At 31.1% G+C, this 10,960-nt stretch overlaps 1 protein-coding gene across 4 annotated transcripts; it reads right to left on the bottom strand.

Moving 5' to 3' along the window:
• Positions 1 to 312: 312 nt before the first annotated feature.
• Positions 313 to 9,085, bottom strand: LOC117209019 (ATP-binding cassette sub-family G member 4-like). 4 transcript variants are annotated; one of them, XM_033450578.1, is made up of 11 exons: positions 8,669 to 9,079; positions 5,208 to 5,518; positions 4,513 to 4,686; positions 4,218 to 4,428; positions 2,143 to 2,250; positions 1,866 to 1,972; positions 1,613 to 1,781; positions 1,412 to 1,512; positions 942 to 1,097; positions 666 to 784; positions 313 to 577 (listed from the first exon to the last, which is right to left on the bottom strand). In XM_033450578.1, the coding sequence occupies exons 1-11, from the start codon at positions 8,847 to 8,849 to the stop codon at positions 349 to 351; spliced, it is 1,866 nt and encodes a 621-aa protein (XP_033306469.1). In that variant the 5' UTR covers positions 8,850 to 9,079; the 3' UTR covers positions 313 to 348. The 4 variants fall into 4 exon arrangements, with proteins under 4 accessions (XP_033306469.1, XP_033306470.1, XP_033306472.1 ...); XM_033450581.1 differs by lacking the exon at positions 313 to 577 and having other exon boundaries at positions 890 to 1,097; positions 8,669 to 9,080; XM_033450580.1 differs by lacking the exon at positions 313 to 577 and having other exon boundaries at positions 696 to 784; positions 880 to 1,097; positions 8,669 to 9,080.
• Between the last annotated feature and the right edge of the window lie 1,875 nt (positions 9,086 to 10,960).

The following is a 10,960-nucleotide window of genomic DNA, read 5'->3' as shown; positions in this document are numbered from 1 at the left end:
TGAAAAATATTTATCTTGATAAGAAAATTCGTATTTTAGATCTTGAAAGTATAATATATTATATAAAATCGGACAAATGTTATCGGAGCACGTGTAATATTCGAAAATTTTCATAAATTGCTTGGCTTACGAGCTGTGATGGAACGTATGTAAATATGCCTTAAATAAAGAATAAGTATTACCATTTATATAATATAATAGTTACATAATAATTATAATATAATTATATAACCAGTTATATAGTATTATTAATTGTATACAAATATCACAATGATAAAGTTTACAAAAATATCAATATAATATCAAAATATCAATATAGAAAAATATGTATAGATACATTTAAGCACATCATCTTTTGGCTTTATGTGCTTTCCATTTAAGTACCAAGTATGTCAAGAGTTGTAAACACACTATCCAAACAGATAAACCTAATACAGTCATGTAGTAGGAAATTGCGGGCATATCTATTTCTTCTAAGATCTTTTTAGGTGAACGTAATGGACAATAGATTTCATCACACCGTAAATTTTCTCTGTCTCCATCGTAAATTGCCTGCAAAATACCTTCAAATCCATACCTACAGAAAATCAAAAATAATTTTCTTTCCACAATTAATTTTACAAAAAAAAAATAAATCTTTATCAATTATGAAATGTATTAATTACCTAAAGAAACTAATGGAACACAAAGGTTGAAGAAATGATCGCACTTCCCTAAATTTTAGGAAAAATCCGGCAAATAATATCATTGGCATATTGAGTGCAGGAATCAAGAAAATTCCCATCTGAAAATATTAATTAATTTTGTTAGTATTATTTTAATTTTACATAATTGGGTTGCTTTTATATCAAATTAATATGTGTTAAATTATGAAATTACATAAAATTACAATGATACAAATGTTATAAGTGACGTTGTAATTATCTCAAATCATACATTACATGCGTATCGAATGCAGCCCCAACAAGCATTCCTGATGATTGTCCAAGAATTGTTGTTAAAATACAAATCAACCACGTACGTAAAAATCTATCGCATTGCATCGGTTGACCAGTCATATAGTATGCAATTGAAATAAATACCGAAGGTGTAAGAATCTACAAAGATAACTATTATATTAAAAATAATATTTTTAATCAATATACTGTCACTACATTGAGGATGTTTATGCAAATTTATACTTTTACAAACATAATTAAATAAAACAATGGAATCTAAATAAAGATTTACCCTACTGAATGTTGTAATGAGTATTTTACTTTTAATATTTTATATATTCTTTCATATTGCAAGCATTCTAAATATTTTTGTGCTTCTAAATTTCCCATAAATGCATAAACATCCGCAGTCTAATTATCATATTAGAGTAACAAACATATATGTAATATACAAATGCTACTATTACACTTACTTGTACTGGCAAATCTGACAATACTTTTACAGAAAAATAAGACCTTAAATGATACCAATTATTTAAGTACTCTCGTATAAAAACTGCAGCTTCTGTAGGAACTGTAAGTAAAGCAAAAATTTAACGTAAACTTTGTAATAATTAATTTGATGCTTAGACTTCTAATATTGTAAAAATAATGCTAACAAATACTTAACTTACACATTTGCACAGCCGGCATGGAATTCGCGAAATATAAAAACAGCAGAATAAAAAATACACAAGCTATATTGCTGTGAATCCTACTAGCATTAGTTCCTGAATCGTAAAATACTATGCCTAGTAGAAAAGCTACTACAACGTGAGCTGCGAATCTCAGTTTTGTCAAAGTCTACAAAAAACAATTTGTATAAAAATGAAATTTTTAAATGAAGCGAATTACTACAAATTATTAACTCCTGATGTAATTACTAACATTGTCTCGTTTAATACAAATTAGTGCTTTTAATAATAAAATCTTGTGTTCTTGCCATATAGAGGATAGCTTCGATATGTCGGTACTATTATCCAATTTTGCAGCAACTGCAACATATGTTCCTAAAATACTTGTACTAGATTATTCAATATTATTTTAACATTAGACTATTATTTACTCTATTTATTCTGGTAAACTATTCTGGTAAAAAATTATTCTAATGTTATCTTTACAAATAGTGAATTTCTATGTAAATATTTCAACATAATATAATTACCTCTAATAGGATGTTGGAAGTGTTTCTTCCATTTTAAGTATTTATCTCGACTAAGTTTCTGTAGATTATTTAAATCACCACTTCGTTCCCCAGTTACAACTTCTACAACTACAACAAAATTAACAATGAATATATTAAGTAATTACCAGATTCATATTATTAATAGTAGCATTTATTATCAAATGAAGGTTCCACGGGAAAAAGGGGGAATGTCAAATTCTAACATATCTAAGGAAACGAAAATTTATTTTTTAATATACACATGTAATATACACAATATACATGTATAATATCGCAACATCATATTTTCTTATAGATATTATATAAAAATAAAACATTTTATTCTTCATTTTGTTCTATATCAATCTCAAATTTCACTCATGATTTTAAGTAATATACTGTAAGTATTATACATAAATATATGTCGGAGGCAGGTTGGCACTTGGGCGTTCGATGAACCTTTACTTACTTTACCGTCGCGAATGTAGCCAATCTCTATCAGTACGAATGTGGACACTACCAGAGGCTACGAGTAATGGTAATAGGATGGTCGAGATGATGGTGACAGCGAATTCAGGTTCGACAACGAATCCACGGTCCACGGGAGGACTCGTATCAACGTGCTACTCGATTCGGGTAACTTCCCGATAACTCAATCGTCCAACGACTCACTAACTAACTGACTAACCCTAACTCTCACTCTGACTCTGTCAATCCAAAAGAGGCTGCCCTTATAAACTCCTGTCCCCGTTTCTCGGGTTAATCTTTGTTTTAAGGAGAGCCATATAATCATTTCATACCTCTGTCAGGTACATGCCCCTCCCGTGACCGTGGCTACGTCCGGTAACCTGCCATGTCACTTCGAGCCCAAACCCATCGTCATAAAGTCAGATTGGAACATTAAGACTATTTCTTATTTTTATTACTTAAGGGCGGCTATGGTGAAAGTTTGGACTAGTGTATTGGGGTTTGTCCCAACATTCCGGACGAGAAGTCCCGCTGTCTTTCCTTCTCCGACATATATATAGTATATATGTGTGTGCGTATGTATATGTCGGGGTTGCATTGGGGATCAAGTTGGGGGCGTTCGGCGAGTTGCCCTGAGGGGCAGCCATCGTTGCGATATCACGCAAACACCGTTTATTAACATAAATATCGAGAGTACAGAACCGGCGATCAACCCGGGGATTAGATGCTCGCGGTACTGGTGACGATGGTCTCCGGTTCGGTTACGAATACGCGGCCGACGGGGTGATAGATATGCTTAGTAGAACTCAAACGTGCACTGCTCCTGATCGTAAGACGCTCCGTGCTTCCTCGCTCAGATCTCTAGCAAGAATGCCCCAGTGCCCGTCCCGAGGATGCCCGACCCTCGTGTCTCCATCGGTCGCTTTTGGGACCAACCTGCCTGTCCATTAGGAAACTCTTAATTGCCGGACGTGACCTAGGTTTTATGGCGGGTCCTCGGGCTAGCGGTACTCGTGTCGCGCAAGTGCCTCAACTTTGGGTATTCATTGTCTGAGGGGCCCGTTGGAATGTTTTACTGCCCGGTACTTCCTGTACTGGAGGTCATACTATCGCTCTATACCTTTGCTAGACAAAGCGCCCGTCCCGTCGACCGCGGCTACGTTGGGCGACGGGCCGTCGCCCCGAGCCAAAGCTCACCATCACCAGTCTCGAACGATTACAATCGGATTAGCTAACTGTCATTGTTTGACTACAGCTATAGTAGACCCTGGAGTACACTGTTGCTGGACTATCCCAAGTTCTAGGTGTTCTGGTGTTCTTCCCTCTCCGACATATATATATAATAAGTGAGCAATATAAGCAAGAGTAAATTAGTACATTAAATTGTAAAAAATGAAAAATATGTTGTCGCTATACTTCAATTCGTTATAACTACTGTAAAACGCAGAAAATTTTAATTCAAATTAATACGACATAGCTAGTGATAAAAAATTAAAAAAAAAAAATAAAATTCACAGGAGTGTACGAAGAAAGTAAAAAATTCGTTAAAATTGTCATTCCCTGTTTCTCCTTTGCATTCTTCAAATAGTAACATATACGTATATTACCAAATTCGGATATGTTATAAAACTGAGGACACACATATTCTGCTTCACTGAACGTGCAGAGAACATCGTTCCAAGCTCCGCAATAAAACGATGTCCCGTTATGTATAACCAGTAAATCGTCAAATTGCGATATCATACGACTACTGGGTTGATGAATCGCACAAACGACTGTGCAACCTCCTTTTGCTATTTTATGCAACAGTCCAATTACCTATCCGAAATATTTTTATTCGAAATAATATCATTTTCTAGATCACTTTTTAATGTTACATATTATAGAATTAGCGTTATAGACCTGATTCGATGATGTGCTATCAAGCCCACTGGTTGGTTCGTCGAGTAATAAGACAGATGGTTTTGTGATTATTTCTACACCAATCGATAATCTTTTCCGTTCTCCACCACTTAGATTCTCTACTAAAGTGTCTAAGCAGCTTGTCAAATTTAAATTTCTTGCTATGTCCGTCACCTGTAAGGTTAGATATACATGTATATGGAATATTTCACTTGTAAATGTATAATTGTGTTTTGATGAAAATTTTCGAAATTTAATATTTCAAAGTTTCCAAATTTTCGAACTTCTATACTTGTCGATTTTTAAACTCTCAACTTTTGAGTTTTCAAACTTACGAGTTTTGAAACTTTTGAATTTCCGAGTATCCAAGCTCTTACATTTTCGAGCTTTCCGACTTGCAAATTGCTGAACTTTCAAATTTTCAAAACTTTGAATTTTGAAATTTCAAAAATTCCGAACATCGAGAATTGTAATTTTTCAGACCTTCGAATTTTCAAATCTTTCAATTTTCAAATTTTCGAACTTCTAAATTCTTAAACTTTCAATTTTCAAATTTTCAAATTTGAGTGATTTGAAATTTCAAAATTCTTAAAGAAAAGTTCTTTTATGACATTTCGCTACATGGATCTTAAACGAATAACCACAAATTAATACATATTACTTTCTACAGCAAATGATGTGCATATAAAACGTACAATCAAATTGAAGGAGCGCAATTCACGAATACCCTGAACCTTTAAACGTGCTGCAATGTAGAGCGTTTCTCTGGCAGTAAGAAGAGGTTGTAAAGGAAATTCTTGTGGTAAGAAACATGTTTGTTTTCGGAAAGCTTTGCCATTCCATTCTTTGCCGTTAACTGTGATCGATCCTTTAACATTTGTACTTTTCAGGTTACATATAATACGAAGCAGCGTCGTTTTCCCAGCACCGGAAGGACCGATAATTGCAGTTAATCTCTCAGGACGGAAACATCCTGTTACATCCTCTAATATTCTTTTTGATTTTTCTGTAAGAAGATAAAGATTTGATTTTCTCTATGATAAATTTGCATAAAGTATACTATCCAGACTGCAAAAATTTTTATCTTTATGTGTTATTTCAAGAGTATTTTAAATCTTTTTCACGAAAATATATAGTTTTGAAAATTCGGCCTTATGAACATTTGATCCAGAGAGGTCCTAACCATGTTTTAACTGTAGAAATTCGCATAAGACCGTGATATTATAGAGCGGTAAGCGGTGAACAGCAAAACTACTGATAGTACAGCAAATGCCAATGTTACCGCTTACCGCTCACTGCTCTCTATATACTCATCTATATGGCGTAACCGATCGTCTCACGGAAGCGGGAAAATAAGAAATACCTCTTGGGTTAAAAAATAATCTAATCCAATACTCATGATTCAAATGCGTATAGGGTAAGCCATACAATAGGTTAAGTACCAAACTTTAAGAAAGATATTGTCAAAATCTACAAGTATGTCGCACATCAACAAATTGACTGAAATTGTTTACACCATATTTCCATGAAAAACGATCCTCATTTTCGGTTTCAGTGATCTTCAAAATCCCTAAAAAGTGCTATTCTACCTGAATATTTTGCAGTCCAGATACTATAATAGAACCATAGTTTTATAATGTTAAATGCTTGAAAAATACTTGCAAACAAAATGTTAGAAATATTTGATGAACAAACGTTTACTGATATTGGGTTGGCAACTAAGTGATTGCAGATTTTGTCATTAGATGGTATAGACAAAATCCGCAATCACATTGAAATAGAGAATAGCATTAATGAAAACTGAAGTCAAGGTCAAAGGTCATTTACATAAGAATTAAGGAAAGAAGATAAAGTGTATATGTGAATTTACCGTTTTAATTAAAGGACAAATTATTTTCATTCTTTTTCTATAAATGTATAAAATCATTGTAAAATTAAAAATCATTGTAAAATCCAATAATTAAACTGCGGACTTTTATACAAATTCATAATTTTGGGAATATAATTAAAAAAGCAGGAGCTCGGTAGAAAATTATTTTAGCTAACAAATGTGATAGAAATATAATATAATATAATTATATATTATAAAAATCCGTAACCTACTTATAATTTACATTTGTTGTCTACCACTTGTGACATTATGAATGCACATACTTATCTTCATATTATGTTAAATTTGAATAAATATTATCAGAAATACCATCTATATGCAAACGCACAAATGTTTTTTGTTATTGTTAGTTACGACATTTTTTTAATTTTACAATAATTTTATACATTTATAGAAGGAGAATGAAAATAATTCGTCTTTTAATTAAAACGGTAAATTCACATATACACTTTGTCTTCTTTCTCTAATTCTTACGTAAATGACCTTCGACCTTGGCTTCAGTTTTCATTAATGCTATTTCCTATTTTAATATGGTCAATATTGCGGTTGCGATTACACAAGTTATTATTATTTTATTATCTATTATCTATTATCTATTATTCACGCATCATTAACAAGCAACGGGTTAATGCAAAATACATACTTGCAACTTATAATAAATTGTTTAAATAATTGGCTAAGATAAACAAAGATCATCACAAAGCGTTACGGGAGTAGATACAAATAAGGTATAAGGTCTTCTCATTTTTGTTCCTGCAGATCATTCATATTTATAGTTATCGCTGGATTTAAAAACATACTGCGTTTAAATACTAAAATTATAGGTCGCATATTACTGATTTGATTACATACATTTATGCATAAGTTACATACATAACATATATTTGTCGCATAAATAAAACATTCTTACCTACTAATAATCACTGGTACAGTCAATTAAAAAAGTTTCCATGCGTACATCGAATTTGATGCATCCAACTTATCGAAAGACACTAAAATTCGTTATAAAATTCTGTATACTTTCATATTAACTGATATTCATTTATTTTCGGAATAAGTTTAAAAAATCTAAACATCTACGTCATAAAAGATTAAACGTCAGAAATAACGAAATCTTTAATTTTATTAATTCTAAGAAGATCGTAAATAGTTATTGATATCTACAGAGTGGACACACAAGAGCCCTTTGTTCCTTTTAATGTATTCGTAATAATATATTCATAATCATTAGGTGGTATTGACAAAATCCGCAATCACTTAATTGCCAACTCAATGTGTAGCTATGTACAATAGCAGTATGTATAATTTTGCAAAATTATATTTTGTATCTTTTTACTTCTTCTTTTTTTATAAATGTAGTAATTTGTATTATTTTTGTTTATAATAAAAAGTAATTTGTTATATTTCAAACACTGATTCATACAGGCTTTTGTAAGTAACTGTACATAGTCACAGAATACATAAAGACTATCAGGTATCTTAGCTCAGCAGCAAAATATAATGATAAGAAATAATGAAAAAAATAAACAAAAAAATTGATTTCTGTTTTTAAACCTGAAGTGATTAATCGACAACTATGTAAATGTTAAATGCCACTTAAAAATTATTCTCCTCAATTAACTAATAGATAAAATGATAAGTAGTCATGCTTTAAGTAATGCAGTTCTTTTATTTTCTTCATACACACGAAGTAACTAAGAATGAATGTATAATTGGCGGAATAGGTATAGAGTACAATAAAATCATAAAATTGATCAAGTATTAAAGTTGGCATATTTTCAGAACTGTAATTTTTAGAACTTGAGATCTTCAGAGTTACTTCTGTCTTCGCAAGTATACTTTAAAAAATTATATATAGCATAGAATCTGGAAGCAGAGTTAAGTAATACACAATTTACTATTTTTAATTTTCTAGTTCACATATATATTTTAAAGGAATTTAATATAATTAATTCACAAGTAAGTTTGCAAACCATGGTTTGAAATCTTTCTTTCTCCATATTATTAATATTTCGACAAATTATAAACAGCATTGCGTTGGAAAACAAGTCCAAGCAATACACAATTTATTATTTCTTACTTCTATAATGCACAATTATTCTAAAGAAATTTTATATATTAAAATTAACAAGTAATTTTACAATTTGTACAGATTTAAATTGCTTCCACAAAATGCATACACCTCTGGATACACATACATATGATCACCACTGGTTAGGTTTTACTTTACGACCACACTATATCTCTGGCATTAAGTATACTTGCCTTTACCAGAGCAGATGGAATACGAGAGATTGTCAAACTCGATGTGCATCTTGGTAACCGACTGAGAATCTGGATTCAAAAATTTCTGATCCTCTCCTATTGTCAGTTGGACGGTGCATTCTTCTTCGTCGATCATTCTCGCTGATGGATTAACAATTGCATTATTATGATGCGTTTCCATCTTGATTTCTTACATCCGACGACTGTTAAATATGTATTTAAACTAATCGTCCAGATAAACCACTGGTATTTGACCCACGAAAATGACCCACAATCACAAACGATGATTACAGCTCAAAATGTTTCAGCTGTTTGCTGCTTATGAAATGGATGTTTTCCTCCACAAAATAAATATAAATGATCATTTAGTTTCATATAATCAAAACTTCACCGAGAGGAATACTAAATATATACATATATATATACTTCCAGTAATGTTATATCACAATATATATACACATGTTCGCACTTTCAAAAATTAAAACTTCAAAATATTTTGTAATAATAGATTTTTAAGACACAATGTTATTGTGAATAAATACTAATTAAAAATTTTTAGCAATTATTACTAATTAGTAAATAATTTTTAGGACACGTTCAGCTGACTGTAATTTTTCACAATTTTAGATTCATCAAATATGAGAATTTTATACGCGACAAGGAGATTGCACTAGTTGATGGAGAATACATCAAGAAGCTAACAAAGAAGATTATTCACTATGATTCAATAGTTGCATATAGTTAGATGTCGCGATGAAAAAAGAATTTTTCACGTAGTTCGTTGAATTCACTTTATTTAACAGAAGAAGCATTATGTTTCCAAAGCACGCTTTATCTAATGGCGAACGCAATAGAAACGATATGCGATCCCAACGAATTCGTGACGGCGACTGCCGATTAACTCTTTATTACAGGGCCGTATAACTTTCTTGCTACGGGAAACGTGTCCAGTCCCGTTTGACCTTGCATTCTGGAGTTCATTGCATCTGAAGTGCTACATGCGTACTTTCATTTAAAACATTTCTATCACGATCACTTTTATAAATCGACAATTCTTTATATTTTTTTACTGTTTTTATTAATTACTGTATCTAACAAAGAGTTTCTTCCCGCTAATTATTAATAAATGTTATCACTATCAATATTACATTAGGTTGTTCCAAAAGATTCTCTCTTTTTATTAATAAATAATAGATGTACAATATTTTGTTTTATGTCAAATTATTGAGTTATGTACGACATATTATGATCCATTACTTTCCCCCATCTCTCCAGAAACGACATAATACTATTTTTCCAAAACTTCCAGGATTTGCTAGAAAAATATCGTTTTAGGTATTTTAATATCATCTATTGAACTGATTCTTTTACAGTGAAGAGAATTTTGTAATAAGAAGAATAAATAATAATCACGGTAGAATATCCGGGAAGTACGGAGGAGGTAAGACATCGCAATCAAATTTAATAAGCTGTTTCTAATCAGGACCCATATATCTTTAGTCGTTAGAAACAAATTATTATCATTTGATTGGGTTGTTCTACCTCATTTTCCATAATCTCCGGATGTGGTTCCACGTGATTATTATTATTCATTCCTTCCATTAAAAAAATTGTTTTTACGGTAAAAGATTCAGTTCAATAAATGACCTAAAAATGCATCTAGAACGATATTTTGCTAGCGAATCCCAAAAATTCTGGGAAAATGATATTATGTGAAGAATGAATTGTACATAGCTCAATGACATGATATAAAATATAAAATATTATCCATCCATTATTTACTTACAAAGCGAAAGAAGCTTTTGGGACAACTAATTATTTATCTGAACCTTTAAGAAAACAGAATAAAAAAATTATTGTTAACGTTTGATATTTAAATAATTCATTATAAAAAATCTAAACAGTATGAATATATCACATTTTGAAATATTTCCGTAAAATTAGTACGATCAAAATGTTATGTATATTGTTAATAATTTTTGGATAGCATCTTTAACATTTTCAATCAAAAGAAATGTTCTCCGCGAAATGTTGGAAATGAAAATGCGAAGCTAAAAATAAATTGAAAATAAATGAATATATTTAATTTTTTATAATATTACGTTTTTTCTAACATAAATCGACTGTAATTATAAAACGGCTGCTAATTTTTTAAATTTAGAACAATGTTGTATAGTATATTTAATGTAGGCGTATATACCGTAAATTTATGGAAATAGGCGTAGAATCTACGAATAATATATAGAATTATACCTTAATATGTTCCAAACGAACATAATTTATACAAAAAAT

The sequence above is a fragment of the Bombus bifarius genome, unplaced genomic scaffold, assembly GCF_011952205.1.
Source record: "Bombus bifarius isolate JDL3187 unplaced genomic scaffold, Bbif_JDL3187 scf7180000008165, whole genome shotgun sequence".
NCBI lineage: Eukaryota > Metazoa > Arthropoda > Insecta > Hymenoptera > Apidae > Bombus > Bombus bifarius.
Note: the sequence above shows the minus strand (reverse complement) of the source record. Positions and strands in the feature narration are given on the sequence as shown.

Excerpts from the sequence above, each read along its gene's own strand:
- LOC117209019 (XM_033450578.1), bottom strand. The coding sequence starts at position 8,849 with ATGGAAACGCATCATAATAATGCAATTGTTAATCCATCAGCGAGAATG. Across the intron at positions 4,429-4,512 it reads ATAGCACATCATCGAATCAG|GTAATTGGACTGTTGCATAA; the intron begins GTCTATAACGCT and ends TATTTCGGATAG. Across the intron at positions 1,098-1,411 it reads TGTCAGATTTGCCAGTACAA|ATTCTTACACCTTCGGTATT; the intron begins GTAAGTGTAATA and ends TTATCTTTGTAG.